The sequence below is a fragment of the Rhinolophus ferrumequinum genome, chromosome 19 (assembly GCF_004115265.2).
Source record: "Rhinolophus ferrumequinum isolate MPI-CBG mRhiFer1 chromosome 19, mRhiFer1_v1.p, whole genome shotgun sequence".
NCBI lineage: Eukaryota > Metazoa > Chordata > Mammalia > Chiroptera > Rhinolophidae > Rhinolophus > Rhinolophus ferrumequinum.
Genome location: NC_046302.1, coordinates 27,703,798 through 27,725,462, shown reverse-complemented (window position 1 = coordinate 27,725,462; position 21,665 = coordinate 27,703,798). Strand labels below are relative to the sequence as shown.

At 35.4% G+C, this 21,665-nt stretch overlaps 1 protein-coding gene across 1 annotated transcript in view; it reads left to right on the top strand.

Moving 5' to 3' along the window:
* CCDC178 (coiled-coil domain containing 178) overlaps positions 1-21,665 on the top strand; it is a 360,492-nt gene that overhangs the window by 110,662 nt on the left and 228,165 nt on the right. Inside the window, exons 14-16 of the mRNA XM_033087581.1 lie at positions 7,651-7,713; positions 9,262-9,423; positions 10,993-11,106. Coding sequence (XP_032943472.1) covers positions 7,651-7,713; positions 9,262-9,423; positions 10,993-11,106 — 339 coding nt within the window. The remainder of the gene's footprint in view (positions 1-7,650; positions 7,714-9,261; positions 9,424-10,992; positions 11,107-21,665) is intronic.

The window sequence follows — 21,665 nt, the reverse complement described above, 5'->3', positions numbered from 1 at the left end:
TTAAATTTAAGGGTCATTTTTAATGCTAGAAAAAACAATGTGTTATGTCCTTAGAATGTAGGCACTCAGTAAGTGTTTATGAGAAGCATGAATACAGTTGACATTTACTGGGAAAATTTAAATACACAAATTTCTCAGTAATAAAATAGTAGTTCACTATGAGTACACGAATAAATTATAAATTGATTCAATTTTGAATTTAAAAAGTTAATGGACTTCTGATTTTTTTACTGGCTGAAAGAGAGCTTACTAGGCTGACTTGACCAAAGATAATAACTTTAAACCCTAGACCTAAAAACAAATACGCTAAAAAGTCATAATGCATATCTCTGGGTGTGAGGATTCAGGTTATTTTAATTTTATGTTTTGTAATTTTAAAGTACTTACACAAAATACATATGAAACCTTCATTTAAAGTTTCATAAAAAAGGAAAGATAAACTAGTACCTTGTGTTTATCATTAGATAGAACCAGGCTAGGCCACCACCTGGACTTTCTGTGAGGGTCCTGGCCACCAAAAAGTGCCCTAACAATGCATAGCCAGAGCTGCTCTGCACTACTAATTCAATCCAGCCCAAATTTTATTTTATGATTTTAAGTCTTAATTTTACAATCTTCTTTGCTTTTTTCCTGGTCTCAGACATTAGATAATAAATTGAGTTATCCAACTTTTTTCGTAGTGCCCCTCTGTCGCTGGAACTCAAACTGATGTTACTTTCTTAGTTCTGATCTTAATTTGTTTACTCCCCTTTTCTCTTTGAACTTGTGTTTCTGGACACAACACTGACTGTTCCATACTTGCTTTTCAGCTGTCCTTTGTCCTAGCAGTCTCTTGCAGTAGCATAGCTCTCTGCTGCCACCTTATGGTTTCTGGTTGCAAAAGCCATGCAGCGGGTCAAAGGTGACTATTTTTAATGCGGGCTCTTCCCAGCATCTGAAATGCCATCACCCCCTTTTCCTTGTATTCTCTCAAGCTCTTCAAAGTGATCTTTTGATACCTTTTATTTCTTCTCTCCAAAACCAGAATTGGGTAGTTGTGACAGAGATCTTAAGCCCCTAAAGCCTAAATTATTTACTCTCTAGCCATTTACAAGGAAAGCTTGCTGACCCTGCTCTAAAATATAGGAATAGCAAATGTAGGGAGCCTTCAGGGATGAGGGAGCACACCCAGAGAAGGAACAAACGTCGATGAAGCTGCCCTCCTCCAAAGCAGAGTAAGGGCTTATTGGAGAGCGTTGGCTGTATCTCAGTGGATGGTCCATAAGCAGCCATCTGTCAGATGCCAGAGAAACTAGATGGAGGTTGAACAGCATTTGAATGAAGTTTCTGAGTAGAGAACTTGGCTGGAGTTTGAGCCGCATTGGTTCCCCACACCCCGACTAGCAACAATTCTGCAGGAGGAAGGAGAAAACAACTGGAAGAGAAGAAGGATGTGAAGCCCCTTTTTATAGCCATGTAAGCCCCTCCACTGCCCTCTGTTAAGATAACCTAAACTTTACTCCAGCTGACAAAAGAAAACTGTTTACAAGATCCAGATCCAGTATCTCAAATTAGAGTTAAAAGAGTGGTTCAGAGCTAAGAGACAATAATTAGATAATGGGCATCATTTACAGTCCACATACAAATTTCTATAATTTAATTGGTTGCTATATGTAATGAAGCATCATGTATTGAATTTATTTGTTATAATTTTTGAGTCTCCTTTACTCTTAAAGAATCGCCTACTTCAATTTCTTTCAAAAATGTCTTATAGTTTTCAGCATATAGGTCCTTCACATCCTTGGGTAAGTTTATTCCTAGGTATTTTATTCTTTTTGCTGCAATTGCAAAAGGAATTGTTTTTTGTATTTCTTTTTCTGAGATTTCATTGTTAGTATATAGGAATGCAATGGACTTTTGTACGTTGATTTTGTAGCCGGCAACTTTACTGTATTCATTGATTGTTTCTAATAGTTTTTTGGTGGAGATTGAAGAAGACACAAAGAAATGGAAAGACATTCCGTGCTCATGGATTGGAAGAATCAACATAGTTAAAATGGCCATATTACCCAAAGCAATATACCCAAAGCAAGATTTAGTGCAATCCCCATCAAAATCCCAATGGCATTTTTTAAAGAAATAGAACAAAATCAGATTTGTTTGGGACCACAAAAGACCCCGAATAGCCAAAGCAATCTTAAGAAAAAAGAACAATACTGGAGGTATCACACTCCCTGACTTTAGCTTGTACTAGAGGGCTACAATAATCAAAACAGCATGGTATTGGCAGAAAAACAGACACATAGACCAATGGAATAGAATTGAGAACCCAGAAATAAAAACACATAAATATGGACAGAAAATTTTTGCCAAAAAAGCTAAAAACATACAATGGAGGAAAGACAGCCTCTTCAGTAAATGGTGCTGGGAGAATTGGATAACCACGTGCAAAAGAATGAAACTGGACTGCTATCTGTCACCATGTACCAAAATTAATTCAAAATGGATCAAAGACTTACGCATAAGACCTGAAACAATAAACTGCATAGAAGAAAACATAGGTACTAAACTTATGGACCTTGGATTCAAAGAGCATTTTATGAATTTGACTCCAAAGGCAATGGAAGTAAAAGCTAAAATAAACGAATGGGACTATATGAAACTTAAAAGCTTCTGCACAGCAAAAGAAACCATCGACAAAATAAAGAGGCAACCAACTGAATGGGAGAAGATTTTTGCAAACAGTGCCTCCGATAAGGGGCTAATATCCAAAATATATAAGGAACTCATGAAACTCAACAACAAAAAAACAAACAACCCAATTGAAAAATGGGCAGAGGACCTGAAGAGACATTTCTCCAAAGAGGACATACAAATGGCAAATAGACATATGAAAAAATGCTCAGCATCACTAATCATCAGAGAAATGCAAATAAAAAACACAATGAGATATCACCTCATCCCAGTCAGAATGGCTATCATCAACAAGACAAATAGTAACAAGTGTTGGAGAGGCTGTGGAAAAAAAGGAACCCTCATACACTGTTGGTGGGAATGCAGACTGGTGCAGCCGTTATGGAAGGCAGTGTGGAGTTTCCTCAAAAAAAATTACGAATAGAATTACCATATGACCCAGCAATCCCTCTCCTGGGTATCTACCCAAAAAATCTGAAAACATTTATCCATAAAGATACATGTACTCTGATGTTCATTGCAGTTTTATTTACAGTGACCAAGACATGGAAACAACCAAAGTGTCCTTCAATAGATGACTGGATAAAGAAGATGTGGTATATATAGACAATGGAATACTATTCTGCCATAAGAAAAGATGAAATAGTGCCATTTGCGACAGCATGGATGGATCTTGAGATTATTATGCTAAGCGAAATAAGTCAGACAGAAAAAGCCGAGAACCATATGATTTCACTGATATGTGGGATATAAAACTGAAAGCAACAAAGGAACAAGACAAGCAAAGAAACAAAAACTGATAGACAATAGTTTAGTGGTTACCAGAGGGGGAGAGGGAACGGGGGTGGTAGAAGAGGGTAAAGGGAGTCAAATATATGGGGATGGAAAGAGAACTGACTCTGGGTGGTGAACACGCAATGTGATATCTAGATGATGTATTACAGAATTGTACACTCGAAACCTATGTAATTTTACTAACCATGGTCACCCCGATAAATTTTAATTAAAAAAAAAGAACTTGAAACTTTTACAGTTTAATTCTCTAACCTAAGGACCAAAAGCAATTTATTATTCGTTTATTCATTTTTTCAATAAGTTACTCATTCAACAAATATACGGGTGACAGAGTTACTGGAGGCGGAGGACACACGAGGGAGCTCACTTCAAAGTGCTTTAGAATGTGCCTGTGCCATCCCGGATCCTGATGGTTGTTGAATATTAGTCATGGGACAAATCCCACGACTTCTATAAGTTCAGTTTTCTCATCTTTGAATGTGGAGAATTGTAGCTATGTCATTAAATGGATATGATGATTAACTTACACACACACACACACACACACACACCCCTACAGGCAGCCCTCACTGTGCACAGCACTAAGTTAACTGAGACGTGTGCATATCTGAGCCATGTCCCCATTTTGCATGGTCCCAATATGCACAAGTTTTAGTTAGCATGGCACCCTACAAGACAAGGGCTGCCTGTATGTGTGTGTGTGTATATGTATATATGGTGTATATTGAGAGGTTGCTATATTATATATATAAAACATTTTTATATATTGAAAATTTACTATATTGTATATAATACTATATATATACACATATCTGTATATATATATGTATATATATAAATTTTAGAAAACTGCTTGGGATATAGCAAATTCTCAAAACTGGTACCAATATTATTAAACCAGGAAATGTTTTTACAACTGCTGTAGCTCTTTATCATTGTCCAGCCTTTCTGTTTGAGCATTTTTAATGATATTAATATCAGGATTTTTTTTAAGAAGACCACACTCTAGGTACCTATGTTAAGATTACCGTAATTTGTACCTATTTAATCCTGGTACTTCCTCAGCAGCTGCGTTATTCATATTGCATAATTAACAGGGAGCATCTCTCCAGTGCTCAGAACTTTCCCAGCAGATTTCATGTCACAGCTAGCTATGGCATCACTGGAAGATTGGCACCTCTTTAAATACAAAGTCTAGTTTGGCACCTAGAGTAACAGCATGTGCTGTAGGTGCCTGAGTTACAAAATGTAACAACCCAGTTGCCTGGAAAGCCTCATGGAAAGAGAAGCTTTGCAAGGACAGAGGCATGTGAGAGTCAGAAGGCTCCACACCAAATATTCCCCTCACAGTGAAGGATCCGAGGTATCTGAGGAACCTGATTTGCTAAATCTGTCAGATAAAGTCCCTGGGCTCTCAGATTTTGTAAATTAGCATCCTGATTCCAACATGTGCTAGCTTTTTTGTATATTGGCAGTTTATGTAATCTCTCTCACTTGCATGGGACTCTCTCTGTCCCATTTGCAAAACAGGACAGTAATAGCAATTTCATTGTGAAGTTAAAACAAGATAATTATACATAGTAGGTATGTAATATGTTGATCCGTAATTATTAGTAGAACTAATGGTAGTTTAATCATTGAAGGGACTCACGACATTTCTATTTCTTGGTGGACAGAGCTGCCCAGATTCCCCTTCCGGAATCAGTTAAGTCATTTTGCTTAAAGTCATTCCCCTTCTTGGGGCAGCTCACGTCGATGACTGATAAATACAGGAGTATAGCCTTGCCTCTTTGGTCTGATTTGGGGCAAAGCCGAAGGTCCATTTTTACTCCAGGACTCCCCATGGAGTTGACTCAGATTGTTCATGGGACTGCATTGCACTGTAGCTCAGCCTATGTTTCTGCCCAGTCCTGCTTTCTTCCGTTCCCATCCTCTTCCTTTCTTCCTGTCCTATCCCCTATCCAGTCTAACAGGTGTTTACAAATGCACGCCTTAACAAGGATCCTGCACGTCAAACCCCACCTCCGAGTCAGCGTTACAGAATGCACCACCTGTGACAACAAGATTGTGGGACAAATAAGTCCCCTCCCTCAGTCAGATGTTGCACTTCATGGCCTAAGACTTGTGAACATCAGAACTCACCTTATGTCAGTCTTTGGCATGTTCTAGGGTGTTTTGAAGGTCGTAGTAACTCAGTAGTTCTCCTAGGAATTGGTCAGCTTCTGGGCATTTTGCCAGTGCCTGGGTGGACCAATCATACTTCTAAGGAGTGGATAGTACCAAAGGGAGGCCTTCAGCATCAGGCCAGAAAAACTCCCTGTGGCTCTGTGTCTGGTATAAGTGTGAGATTGGCAGCCCAGCCAGTAATAGGCTACCTTCCCTCCTGGTGATCCATCATTTGACCTTTGTCTCTGAGTCACAGAGGTTTGGGGGTATGATAGTAAACAGAACTTGGAAGAGTTCCCCAAGGGGCTAAGAGTGAAGATCCAGACGTTTCTCCTGTGGGAGTGCAGACTTGTTCATTGGTTACAGATTGTGTTGGTTTTGTACAGATATACAGATTTCACAATTTCTAAGGACTCTCCATTCTTTTCAAAGACATCCAATTGTTTTACTCTTGCAGCTTCAGACTCCTAGTCTATTTTATTATAATTGCTCATATGCTGCCTGCAGTTTTTATTAGCCTTACATCTACATGTTCTTTTTGCTTAACATTAATATCTCTAAGTTCAGGGACTTAAATTCATTTAAACAATGAATTACTCTCTTACTGGTTGACAATTAAAAAAAAATACAAACAAAAACCTTTGAAGGATGAATGAATGGATTTTAAGGAAACAAACAAATCAATCTGTATTGCAGCCAAAGTGACCTTGCTAAAACACGTGCCTTGCTTAACATCCTTCACAAATTTTCTTACTGTGCCTTAAAGATCCTACATAATGTGGTGTAACTCATCTCAGCACACACACACACACACACACACACACACACACTTCACATTTCACTTTTTTTTCAATTAGTTTCAGACAAAGGTCAAAGGTAGCACTCTGTTTCGGAATACTGCTTTTGGCTCCAGTCTTTAGAGGCATTTTTAATTTGGTTCCCTTTTGATTAAATATTTAACAAATTGATAAAATCAGTACATCTACCATCATGTTAGAAGAGGAAACTAATTTCATTTAAATTATCAAAAAATTTCATTGTATAAATTGGCTTTAGATGTAGGTATATCCTTAGGTGAAATGCTATATTCACATTATTACTTTCCTTGTCATGTTTCTTTTTCCTCTTTGGAGTTATTCTTTTACTTTAGGAGAGCATAGTTTTGATGGGTTGATATATCAAGAGAAAGAAGAGTTGCAGGGGAGACTTATGTCATTTCTTTATATTGTCTCTGTACCCTGGGGTATGATGAGGGAGTCTGTAATAAAGGAGGGATATTAGAGACATTTCTGAACCTCCACTCTACCTCTGCAAAGGTATACATCATTTTAGAATAGGAGGACAGCCTAAAGCCAAGTCAACACCTTTCTCAAATAAAGGGGTTCCAGGTGTAATTCTAAAGTAGAAGAAACTTTTTAAAGTATTTCCAAATTTGGTTGTGTAGTAATACATAACACAACTATGAAGAGTTTAAAAACTCTTTATCCAAGTAACAGAAAGATTTTTCCAAATATTTTTGCCCACTAACTTTCAAGGAATGAATTTAAAAAAGTGAAAAGAGGGAAAGAAAAGAATCATCCTAGTCAAATGAAGAATCTGGCCACATTTTGCCAACTTCAAACTTGAATTGTATCTATCTTGTTTTCAAAGTTGAAGGTGCTCATTCTGGAAAGTAATATTAAAAACAAACTGATAATTTTTTTTTAAAAAAAAGAGGATTTGAAGACTGTCCAGTTTGCCCCTTTTTGATTACTTTGATATTTTAGTTCAGAGTTATCAAGTACAAAGTGAATTGAACTAAAATTCTGTATTCTATTTCATGGCCTTGTATCACTTACTAATTTTGCCTCAGATAACACCAGACCTGTTTGTTTGTTTATAATATTCAATTTGTAATGAATATTTTACTCTTTATTATAACATAAGTAAATTGTATCTTCTGTTAACAATTGTCTTTAAAAATATTTTCTGATATTCTATAAATAAAACCTTTCTAAAAATTTGGATAATTTGTAGGGTAGAGAAGAGTTCTTGAAAAAACACACTCGAGCTGAAGTGGCTAATGGAATGATAATTCAGGTAACCTAATTTACTTTTAATATTTTATTCTTTCTTTAATTTGCATTTTACTTAGCATTTTAAATTTGTCTGTAATGAGGCATCTTGTTACTATTTGGTTTGCAAGCCAGCAGTTTTCTCTCCTTAGCTGACGACAGTTGCCCTCTGTACAACTAGCAGTATCTGATCATGCATAAAGACACTGACCTCCCGTACACATATCTCATTTTGTGGCTTAATGGGAATTTCTGCCAGTCTAGTAAAAGGGCAGTAGGATCTTATTCCTAAGTGTCTCCTTTGTTTGTTTTCTGATGATATGTTCTCTTTACTTTTAGTGTCTTTCAAATTAATTTTTTTAACACTAAAAAAAAACACAAAAACAAACCTATGATCTTTCTATATAAACCATTTGAAACTAAAGCATTATAACCCATGAAACCAATTGTAATTTTTTTTACCTTTATACCACCTGCATATCCATCAGAACCCAGGTTGGCTATTTTAATCCCTGACATCTTTCTAAAATCCCTCTCCTTCAAAAATACATAAGTATTTGAAATTATTGTTATATGAAAAATAAAATTAAGAGGCAAAACAAACTAAAACGGTGTTGTTTTTAAAGATTATTTGAGATTATCTGTACCTCTGGTCCTCTTTGAAACAAACAAATTTTGCAATTTCTTCTGTTAGAAAATTTGACGTTTTCAAACATATAAAGCAATGGTTTTCTACTTCTATATTCTAGAAAATACCAAATTTCCTAATTTATTTATACATCTATTCAATAATTCCATAATCTTCCAGTGCTTTTTGCTTAATATTTTGGTCTTGACTTCTTTTTCATTGGTTTTATTTTATTTTAGATTTCAGGAATTACATGTATTTCAATATTTGTTGTTCGTGTGTTCTGTGAACTCATTGTCTTCTGAAACTTAAGAATGTTTGATTTTTATTGTCTGTTAATTTGTTTCTCATCATTTTTCTAAGAAGTGCACTCTTTAAATATGCTATATTCATACCTATTACTTTTTTTTTCTTTTTTTTTTTTTTTAGATTTTATTGGGGAAGGGGAGCAGGACTTTATTGGGGAACAGTGTGTACTTCCAGGACTTTTTTTTTTTCAAGTCAAGTTGTTGTCCTTTCAATCTTAGTTGTGGAGGGTGCCATTCAGCTTCAAGTTGTTGTCCTTTCAGTCTTAGTTGTGGAGGACGCAGCTCAGCTCCAGGTCCAGTTGCTGTTTTCTCGTTGCAGGGGTTCAGTTGTCGTTGCTAGTTGCAGGGGACACAGCCCACCATCCCTTGCGGGACTGGAGGAGTTGAACTGGCAACCTTGTGGTTGAGAGCCCACTGGCCCATGTGGGATTCGAACTGGCAGCCTTCGGAGTTAGGAGCACGGAGCTCCAACTGCCTAAGCCACCAGTCTAGCCCCATACCTATTACTTTTTATGGCGGTGCTTATTTTTTTGATTTTCAAATAACAGCAAGTATCGCTGACTGACACAAGACGGAGGCTCAATAAACATTTAGGTAATCGATAACTGAATGCATTTTTTTAAATCTTTGCTGGCAGAAAAGGCTGTATTCCCTGCAAGAGGACCAGGAGCTTGTGAAAGAGGAATTTCTGAACAAGAAAGCAATGTATTCGCTAATCCTGGCAGAAATAGAGGCACCAATGCTTCAAATGGAAGAAGATGCTGTAAGGATGAAGACTCTCCACCAAGAACACTCTGATGTAAGCATTTATAATTAATCCAGACACTGATCTGCAGGAATATTTAGGTTGATAAATCATGTATATGATTTTACATTGCTACTTAGAAAATTATGATTTCACATAGGAAGACATAAAATCCCAGACAGAATAAGGAACTATTTCATTGACCACACAACTGATCTACAGCGGAAGTATATAGTAAGACTATTAATGCTATAACCCTGTACGCTGTCTTAGAGTGTACTTAGGAAAAGCAGTTTTCAAATGGGTGAGTAGCGATTTATTTGGTATGATTTCCCACTATGGTAAATGTAATTCAGAGTTTCACTGCTCGTTAATACAATGCTAAAGCTATGTTTATTCAGATGTAAAATATAATGCATCTTGACATTTTCATGGTAAATTTTTGATGCATGTAGAAAACAGCTAGGATGAAAAATAAAGCAAATGTTGATAAATATTTTCAAAACAACAAGTTCATGGCAGTAACTGATATTACTAGCCCTTCCCAAACAAAAAAATTAGTAGAAAAATATGTATACATCATGTCATTAGTCTCTTGGAGAAGTAGAGGGTGTGGTAAGAGTTATACATTCTTGTCTTTAGCTCCCGGGAGTACGTATATATTATTCATTTGGGCCATTTTGACAACAGGATTGTTTTTCATTGCAAATTATGATGTAACTTTATATTCTTAGTCTTTAATAATTTTCAAAATTTATTTAAAAAGCCTTGTGATTTGCAAAGTGTTCCTATTAGGAAAGTTTATTTTGATCTTCAAAGCTTCCCTATGAAATAGGTAAGAGACAGTTTCTCTGTATCATAGACTTGAGAAAACTTGGGCCTGAATGCATGAAGCAACATGTACAAGGCCATAAAGCATGGAAACAACAAATTCTGAATATATTATGCTACTTAAAACTTCTAAATGCTTATTCTAGAGCTCATATGATGAATATATAACCAGTACTAATACCTAGTGAGATAAATGATTTTAATAATGGCTCCTCCTTACATTAATGATGGAAATTTATTAATTGCATCAAAAGCCTCAGTATAATCATCTGAGTATGATAATGAATTCCAGAAAAGATTAATGACTTTTATTTCCCCTTATTTTATAATGGCCATTGTTTTATATCTTCTTGTAGTTTAGTAGTCATTTCTATTTTTATTAAATTTTAATAGTTTATGAATTATAAGAACTATTAATTTAGCATAAATTCTTGGAAAGAATACGTTTTTATGCACTTTCTATAATGATTACTGATAATTTGTATTTGGAATTTTAATTTTGGTTAAAATATTTTAAATATTGTGATGAAAATTTATAATTTTGATGTGAGTTTATTAATGTTTGTGACTTAACTAAAATTTATAAGATTTTAATTTTCTCCAAAAATTCAAATTGAATATTGGGATTGTGGATATCATAGAATGTTTTCGTAATTCATGTGTGATGGTCCTTTCTCTTTCTATCAATATATATATTGTTATTATTAAAATAGTCACTTAGAAACTATTTGGTTTACACCAGGATAATTGGATTGTAAATGCTACACATCTTAATTTCTGACTGTCTTCTAGGCACTAACGCACATACTTGAGGAGAAAAAACATGTTATAAGAAATGTGGAAAGAAAAAAGAAAAAATTAGAAAGAAAGGGGAAGGAAGCCCAAGAAGCACTAATAAAAACTGAGGTAAATTTAATATGAAAAAATTTTTGAATTTACACCCTGTTTATGGCAGTGAAAACTATTCATGCAAATTTAACTTTATCTGGATACATCTCATTTCTAATTGGTTACACTAAGTTGATTCTGCATGTGCACACACACACGTGCGCGCGCATACACACACAAAGTCTCTCTTTGTGTTCATTTTTTTCTCTCTTACAGTGTTTGCCCCACTGATCTAAGTATCCCCCATTACATTTCATACAAAGTAGAGGCAGAAATCTGGCCTGTGCTAGATAGGACCATATTTCTACAGATGAGACCAATCTACAGACTGAAACGTTTGTTAATATCTGACATCTGCATTTTACCCTCAGACTGGTATATAGGGAGCATGAACAAATGGCTGTATATCAAAAGGCTTCGGGCATTTTACCAAATTAGAAATACTTACTCCCTGAAAATCCTTACATCTAATAGTCTATCTTTAGAGAATGCTATCCTCTGGATATATTTTCAAGGTAGCCCCAATAAGATTGGTGGGTGGATAATATGTGGGCTATGAGATAGAGATGTGATTGTATCACTTTTAAAAAGTTTTTCCTGTACTGGGCTACAAAATAAATATGAAAAACGATTACTGAAGTAAATCATAATATTTATAATAACAAAAACAGATTATTAATATGTTCCATGTTTTCTATATGCCAGGCATTGTTCTAAGTGCTCAGACGTATTAACTCATTTCATCTCCATGATAACTCTATAAAGAGTGTGCTGTTCTTACCTCCATTCTCTATTTGAACCATCTGGTGCCTTGTTTTTTAAGTAGTTTGTTCATTTTCTCAGCTTATTATTGTGGAGCTCAGATTCACTATATCTGGCTCTGGCACTGGAATCTATGCTCTTTTTTTAAAATTAAAGTTTATTGGGGTGACAATGGTTAGTAAAGTTACATAGGTTTCAGGTGTACAGTTCTGTAATCCGTCATCTGTATATCACATTGTGTGTTCACCACCTAGAGTCAGTTCTCCTTCCGTCACCATATATTTGATTCCGTTTACCCTCATCTACCACCGCCCTCCTCCCTTACGCTCTGGTAACCACTAAACTATTGTCTGTGTCTATAAGCTTTTGTTTCTTTATTTTATTTTCTTAGTCCTTTGTTTCTTTGTTGTTTTCAGTTTTATATCCCACATATCATTGAAATCATATGGTTCTCAACTTTTTTCTGTCTGACTTCTTTCACTTAGCATAATAATCTCAAGTTCCATCCATGTTGTTGCAAACGGCACTATTTCATCTTTTCTTATGGCAGAAGTAGTATTCCATTTTGTATATGTACCACATCTTCTTTATCCAGTCATCTATCAAAGGACACTTTGGTTGTTTCCATGTCTTGGCCACCATAAATAATGCTGCAATGAATATTGCAGTATGTGTATCTTTACGGATAAATGTTTTCAGATTTTTTGGGTAGATGCCCAGGAGAGAGATTGCTGGGTCATATGGTAATTTTATTCTTGATTTTTTGAGGAACCTCCACACTACCTTCCATAGTGACTGCACCAATCTGCATTCCCACCAACAGTGTATAAGTGTTTCTTTTCCTCCACAGCCTCTCCAACACTTATTATTTGTCTTGATGATGACATCCATTCATACAGTTGTGACATGATATCTCATTGTGGTTTTATTTGCATTTCTCTGATGATTAGAGATGTTGAGCATCTTTTCATATGTCTATTGGCCATTGTTTGTCCTCTTTGGAGAAATGTTTATTCAGGTCTTCTGCCCATTTTTTAATTGAATTGCTTGTTTTGTTGTTGTTGCGTTGTATGAGTTCTTTATATATTTTGGATATTAGTCCTTTATCAGAGACATTGTTTGCAAAAATCTTCTCCCATTCAGTTGGTTGCCTCTTTATCTTGTTAATGGTTTCTTTTGCTGTGCAGAAGCTTTTTAGTTTAATATAGTCTCATTCATTTATTTTAGCTTTTACTTCCCTTGCCTTTGAGGTCAAATTCATAAAATCATCTTTGAACCCAAGGCCATAAGTTTAACACCTATGTGAAATTTCTTCTATGCAGTTTATTGTTTCAGGTCTTATGTTTAGGTCTTTGATCCATTTTGATTTAATTTTGGTACATGGTGACAGATAGCAGCCTAGTTTCATTCTTTTGCCTGTGGCTTTCCAATTTTCCCAGCACCATTTATTGAAGAGGCTGTCTTTTCTCCATTGTATGTTTTTGGCTCCTTTGTTGAAAATTATCTGCCCATATATATGGTGGTTTATTTCTGGGTTTTCAATTCTATTCCACTGGTGTGTGTGTCTGTTTTTCTGCCAGTACCATGCTGTTTTGATTACTGTCACTTTGTGGTACAAGTTGAAATCAGGGAGCGTGATACCTCCAGCCTTATTCTTTTTTCTTAGGATTGCTTTGGCTATTCAGGGTCTTTTGTGATTCCATAAAAATCTGATGATTTCTTTGTTCTATTTCTTTAAAAAATGCCAATGGATTTTGATGGAGATTGCATTAAATCTGTATATTGTTTTGGATAATATGGTCATTTTAACTGTGGTGATTCTTCTGGTCCATGAACACGAAATGTCTTTTCATTTCTTTGTGTCTTCTTCAATTTCTTTTAAAAATGTCTTATAACAGTTTTCAGTATATAGGTCTTTCACATCCTTGGTTAAGATTTTGCTTAGGTATTTTATTCTTTTTGTTGCAATTGCAAATGGAATTGTTTTTTTCATTTCTTTTTCTGAAATTTCATAGCTAGTATTTAAGAATGCAACGGGGTTTGTTTTATGTTTATTTTGTAGCTGGCAACTTTATTGTGTTCTTTTATGGTTTCTAATAGCTTTTGGTGAACTCTTTAGGGTTTTCTATATAAGCATCATGTCATCCACAAAAAGTGACAATTTAACTTCTTCATTCCTAATTTGGATGTCTTTTATTTCTTCCTCTTGCCTGATTCCTCTGGCAAGGACCTCCAATTCTATGTTGAAAAGCAGTAGTTATAGGGGGCAGCCCTGTCATGTTCCTGAAAGTAAAGCAAAGGACTTCAGTTTTTCACCATTAATCATGATATTAGCTGAGAGTTTGTCATATATGACCTTTATTATGTTATTTTCCTTCTATACCCATTTTATTAAGTGTTTTCATCATAAATGGATGTTGTATCTTGTCAAATGCTTTTCTCTGCATCAATTGATATAATCATATGATTTTTGTCCTTTATTTTGTTTATGTGGTATGTCACATTGGTCGATTTGCATATGTTGAACCAACCTTGTGTCCCCGGGCTGAACCTCATTTGGTCGTGATGTATAATCTTTTTAATACATTGTTGCATTTGATTTGCTAGGATTTTGTTTAGGATTTTTGCATCTGTATTCATCAGACATATTGGTCTGCAATTTTCTTTTTTTGTGTTATCCTTAACCAGGTTTTGGTATCAGGGTATTTGTTGGCCTCATAAAGTGAGTTAGGGAGTATTGTGCCTTCTTCAATTTTTTGGAAGAGTTTGAAGAGGACAGGTATTAGATCCCCTTTGAATGTTTGGTAGATTTCGTTAGTGAAGCCATCTGGTCCTGGACTTTTGCTTTTGAGAAAGTTTATGTTGACTGATTCAATTTCCTTGCTGTTGATCGGTCTATTGAGATTTTCCAATTCTTTGTGATTCATCCTAGGAAGGGTATATGTTTCTAAGAACATGTCCATTTCGTCTAGGTTATTGAATTTGGTGGCATAGAGTCCTTCATAGTATTCTTGGATGATCCTTTGTATTTCTGTGGTAACTTCTCCTCTTTCATTTCTGATTTTGTTTACTTGTGTCTTTTCTCTTTTTATCTTAGTCTAGCCAAGGCTTTGTCAATTTTATTAATCTTTTCAAAGAACCAGCTCTTTGTTGCATTAATTTTTTCTATTGTCTTTTTGTTCTCTATTTCATTTAGTTCCACTCTGATTTTTATTGTTTCCTTCCTTCTGCTGACTTTGGGTTTCATTTGTTCTTCTTTTCCTAACTTTTTAAGGTCTAGAGTGAGGTTGTTTATCTGGGATTTTTCTTCTTTTTTGAGATAGGCCTGTGATGATATAAATTTCCCTCTTACTGCTGCTTTCGCTGCATCCCAAAATTTTGACAGGATGTATTTTCATTCTCATTTGTTTCTATGTATCTTTTAATCTATCCTATTATTTCTATTATTTCTTTTTTTTTCTTCAAGATTTTATTGGGGAAGGGGAACAGGACTTTATTGGGGAACATGTACTTCCAGGACTTTTTTACAAGTCAAGTTGTTGTCCTTTCAATCTTACTTGTGGAGGGCGCAGCTCAGCTCCAGGTCCAGTTGCTGTTGCTAGTTGCAGGGGGCGCAGCTCACCATCCCTTGCAGGACTCGAGGAATTGAACTGGCAACCTTGTGGTTGAGTGCCCACTTGATCATGTGGGAATGGAACCGACAGCCTTTGGAATTAGTAGCATGGAGCTCTAACCGCCTGAGTCACTGGGCAGACCCTATCCTATTATTTCTTATTTGACGCAGTCGTTCTTTAAAAGTATGTTGTTTAATCTCCACATACTTGTGGTTTTTCCTGCTTACTTTTTATAGTTGATATCCAATTTCAAAGCCTTGTGATCAGAGAATATGCTTGGTGTGATTTAAGTCATCTTACATTTGCTGAGGCTAGTTTTATGTCCCAACATATGGTCTATCCTTGAGAATGTTCCATGTACACTAGAAAAGAATGCATAGTCTGATGTTCTAGTACGAAGTGCTCTGTAAATGTCAGATTTGTCCATTTCATCTAATGTGTCATTTAGGGCTGATATTTCTTTCATTTATTTTTTATATGGATTATCTACCCATAGCTGTCAATGATGTATTTAGTTCCTCTACTATAATTGTGTTTTGGTCAATATCTCTGTTTTAGTTCTGTTAGTAGTTGCTTTGTATATTTTGGTGTTCCCTGATTAGGGGCATAAATATTGATGACTGTTATATCTTCTTGTTGTATCATCCCCTTTATCATTATGAAATTTTCATCTTTGTCTCTTGTTACCCTTTTTGTCCTGAAGTCTGTCTTAATCTGATATCAGTATGGCTACACCTATTTTTCTCTGAATACCATTTGCTTGGAGTGTCAATTTCTTTTCACTTTGAGTCTATATTTGTCCTATAGCTGAAATGTGTCTCTTGGAGGCAACATATGGTTGGGTTTAGTTTTTTTATTCGATTTGCTACTGTGTGCCTTATTGGTGAGTTCAGTCCATTTACATTTAGGGTGATTATTGGTATATGAGGATTTCCTATCATTCTATCTCTGGTTTTCTGGTAGGACGATGTCTCCATTGTTTCTTTGCCTCTTTGTTGCTGTCTGTAATTTCAATGTGATGGTGGTCTATGATTTTTCCCTCTGTTTCTTCTTTTTTTATGTTGTGCATTTCAGTGTTAGATTTATTTTGAGTAGATAGCATTAAGTTTATGTAAAAGCAAGTCTTATATTTACAGTATTCCATTTTCTTTAGCATACTTCCTTTCTCCATTCCCCTTTGCCCATTCAGACCTTTATTCTCTCCCCTTTTATGACTTTTATTGTCACAAATTGTCCCTATTTATGCTATGAGTTGATTTCTGTATTGCAGTAGCAAGTTGTTTTTTTCCTATTTTTTATAGATTTTTTTTTTCTTTACCCTGTATGTTATGTTTAAGTATATAGTGTCATATTTGGTGTAAGGGTTGCCATTTCCTGCTTCTGTATGTCTGTTCATAATACTACTCATAATTTTGTATTCTTTTGCTTTTTGTTTCAGGATGAATAGCCTCCTTCAGTATTTCTTGTAATGTAGGTTGTGTGTTAGAAAATTCCCTCAGCTTTTTTATGTCTGGAAGGTCTTTATTGTTCCTTTATATCTAAAGGATATCTTTGCTGGATATATTATTCTTGGTTCATAATTTCTTTCAATCGTTTGAATGTTTGAGTCTGCTCCCTCCTAGCTTGTGGAGTTTCTTCTGAAAAATCTGATGATAATTTAATGGACTTTCCTTTGTTGATTACCGTCTTCTTTCCCCTGGCTGCCTTGAGGATTCTTTGTCGTTAATTTTTGATAGCTTCAATACAATGTGCCTTGAAGAAGGTCTGTTGGGATTGAGGAAATCAGGTGTTCAATTTGCTTCTTGGATTTGAGGATTCAGTTCTTTCTACAAATTTGGGGAGTTCTCGATGACTATTTGTTTGAGTATACTCTCTGTTCCCTTCTCCCTTTCTTCTCCTTCTGGTATGCCCGTTATTCTTACGTTCTTCTTTCTGAAGGAGTCAGAATGTTCTTGTAGAGTTCTTTCATTTCTCTTAACCCTCAAGTCTCTCTCTTCTTCATCTCTGTCATTTCCAGATTTCTATCTTCGATGTCTCTGATTCTTTCCTCCATCTGATCAGTTCTATCACATAAGCTGGCTATTTCATTCTTCATTTCTTTTATTGAGTTCTTAATCTCCTGATTTTAAAAAAGAATTAAATCTTCTATTTGGTTCTTTTTAAAATTTCAATCTCTTGGTAAAATGTTCATTTTGTTCTTTGATTGTGTTTCTGAGTTCATTAAACTGCCTATCTCTGTTTTCTTGCATTTCACTGAGATTTTTCAGAACTGCAATCTTGAATTCTGTCATTTAAGTCACATATTTCCATGTCTTTAAGGTAATTTGTTGGAGACTTTTCATCTTTCTGAGCTGCCTTGTTACCTTGGTTATTCATGGCAATTAATGTATTAATAGTTCTCTTCCTAGGCATCCACAGAAGTGGGTTCTGCAACAGGTTGGTAAGAAGAGGCCTTTCTTTTGCTTTCCAGTAGGTGTTGGTAGAATTCTTTATTTTCTCTCTGACTGCAGCCTTTTATTCTATCTCATGCTGTAGAGTTATGTTTTCTCTGCACTGTTCCAGCTTCTCACATGATGGGGAGGTTCCCTGGAAGGTGGGCTCTTCCTCTGTGAGCAGGTTGCCTGGGTCTCAGGGCACTGCCACCGTGGGAGGATGTGGAAAACTTCTGAATCCCAAAGGTCTTTCTGCAACCAGATTCAGAGCCTGTGTATTTCTGCAACTCTGTTTATCTCATCAGGAATCTGCCCAGATAGGTGTGGGCAGGGGCAGGATGGGTTGTGAGAGGTGGGTCTGAGCAGTGGTGGTGACTACCATCACAGTTATCTTGCACCCAAGTTTCCTTCCCCTTCACTGGAACTATCTAGGCTGTGAGTCCGTGGCTGTGGGGCTGCAGCCCGCAGAGCTCTAGTTATTCTGTTGTTTTGATCTGACACTGCTACCATTCTGCTTCTAGCACTGGGAGGATGGGGGTAGGTTGAGCTCTGGGAAGGTGGGATGGGGTTGGCCATGCTCTGTGCCTATGTTTTCCATCCACTGCTTGGCAGTGAGGGCTTACATCATCATTCTCACTCTTCTTCCCTCAGTCTTTGCTCCGAGGTCTCTGCTGTGAGCATTGGGTTCAGCTGTGTTATATGCTGATCCCTCATGCAGGACTGTGGGCCATAAGAGGAGTGCTAGCAGTCCAAATTCTTCCCTCTCCCACCACTGCGGTAGTTCCGGAATGTAGGGAGCTTGGAGCTCCAAGCTCTGGTCTGCTTCCTGTGTCTGTGCAGCCAGCATCACCATACTTCCCCATTTCCTCCTCCCTTGCCCAATTTGCCCACCTTTAGATAATTTCAATTGTGTGTCTCTTGGGCTTGCCTGTCAGCTGCACAGGGAGTCCTATGTAGAATTATAGCTGTTCAATTTATTGTAAATTCCAGGGGAGATTTCAAGAGACTACCTCATGCCACCGTTTCTGTGACGTCACTGGAATCTATGTTCTTAACCATTACATTATACTGGTCAAAACTTACAGGTTACTTTTATTGACCATAATGAAGTGAAATCAGAATTCAAAAACAAAAAACACAGACAACAGAAAAAAAAAATTATGTAGATTACTGGAAATATATTTTAAGTCACAGTTTTTATTATTAATTTTTTTCTGTGTTAAGGAATATTTAGAAACAAATTACCATGTATTTAATGACTATTAATTATAATAAATGACTGATGATACAGCAAAATATATAGAATGGGCCAAAATAATACTTTTGTGTTACCAATACATTATTTTGGTTACAAAAACTGAAAGTGTTGACATATGTATTAAGGACAAAAGAGAGGAAAAATAACAACTGTAGAAAAATTAAAAGAGACATAATTATATATAAAAGTGAGGGAAAGAATGCTATTTTGCTTAGCAATTTGTTTTAAAATCTAGATGATGTGTATAATTTACTTATAAAATAAAAATGATGAAAACTGGGTGAAGTGGAAAAAAACACAATAATAGATCAATAATTATAGAATAAATTTAATTTGTCTAAAGTCTACCACTAAAGGCAATCACAAGCCCAGACATTTCACAGGCCTTCCTACAAAGGCCAAGTACACAGCATAAGAAAGAATGTAAAGCTTTTAAATTCATTCTATAATAATATAACCTTGAAAATATAAATGAAAAATATTAACATAAAAAAGATATCTATAGGTTATCTCACTTTTGAATGACAAATTCTTAAATATATCAACAAATTGAATTTTACAATGTGCTGAAAATAATATACTATCAAAATAAGATTCCTTTGAAGAATGTGAAGGTGACTCAATATAAACAATTATATTAATATAATTCACTACATTTGTAGAAATGAAAGACAATTAGCCAAAAATATTTGCTAAAACTATACAACCATTAATGATTTTAAAAATGACTCTTAACTGTCTAGAAACAGAGTGAAACTTCTTTACCTTGATAATGTATTATAGTTTATCTACCAGTATTTTCCATCAAATATCATAATTAATATGAAACATGAAAAGCATTTTCATTAAAATCAGGAACAAAACATTCATACCAGTTCTTACTACTTAGCACACTATTGATATACAAATTACTTGTAATACATCACAAAAGATGAAATATGTGTTCAACACTGCCATAGAAAGCCACCACAATTCTTATGTCCATATCTGAATATTAACTTCAAAAATATTTACTAAAAGTTGCCAAAGGTGACATATCTAACAAATATAAACAAATTCCAAGGAAAATATGGCTGAATATCGTGTGTCTGCTCTATATTGTAGAAGGTACTAGAAGTTGGTGGGTTAGCAAAGAAGGGTTAATTTTATTTGTCCTTCAAATTGATTTGTCTTTCCAATTACTATTGAGCACTTTAAATGTATTCAATATTGTTGAATATTGTTGAAGTTGCTGGAGTTGGGAAAGTAAAAGGAGAACTTGATTAACTCGAGAAACACATAATCTCATTGGGAAGCAGTCAAGGAAAAGACAGCATTCATATTGTGAACAGAGCCATGACAGCAGTATAATGAGATGAGAGAGGGTCCTACAGGAGGAAACCTAAATGAACTGAGGGGATCTGGGAAGGTTTTTCAGAAGAGATGAGGTGTAAAAATGAGAATTACTCATGGAGTAAATAGAGGTTGGATACTTGCCTTGCTATTTTTAAAGAGAATGAAGATAGTATGCACACAAAGCCTAGAAGAATAATTGGCACAGACGGTATCCAGAGAAAAACAGGTGTAACCATACTTATATCAGAAAAAACAGACTTCAGGTTAAAAAAAGTAAAAAGAGACAAAGATGGACATTTCATAATGATAAAAGGGGACAATACAACAAAAGACATAACACTTATTAATATATTTGCCCCCAATCAGGGAGCACCAAAATATACAAAGCAGCTACTAACAGAACTAAAGAGAGAAATTGACCACAACACAGTTAAAGTAGGGGACCTAAATACATCATTGCCAGGTATGGATAGATCATCCAAACAGAAAATCAGTAAGGGAAAATATCAGCCGTAAATGACACATGAGACCAAATGGACATAAGAGACATTTATAGAGCACTTCATCCTAGAACATCAGACTATACATTCTTTTCTAGTATACATGGAACATTCTCAAGGATAGACCATATGTTGTGACATAAAACTAGCCTCAGCAAGTATAAGAAGATTTAGATCATATCAAGCATATTCTCTGATCACAAGACTTTGAATTTGGATACGAACTACCAAAAAAAAAAAAAAGCAGGAAAAACCACAGATATTTGGAGATTAAGCAACGTGCTGTTAAAGAATGACTGACTCAAAGAAGAAATAAGAAGAAAGATCAAAAGATACATAGAAACAAATGAGAATGGGAATACATGCTGTCAGAATTATTAGGATGCACCAAAAGCAGTAAAAACAAGGGAATTTGTATCATCACAGGCCTGTCTCAAGAAATAAGAAAAATCCCCCCCAAAACAACCTAACATTACACCTTAAATAACTAGAAAAAGAAGAACAAATGAAACCCAAAGTCAGCAGAAGGAAGGAAATAATAAAAATTAGAGCAGAAATAATAAAATAGAGAACAAAAAGACAATATAAAAAATTAATGCAACAAAGAGCTGGTTCTTTGAAAAGATTAATAAAATTGACAAACCCTAGGCTAGACTCACTAAGATAAAAAGAGAAA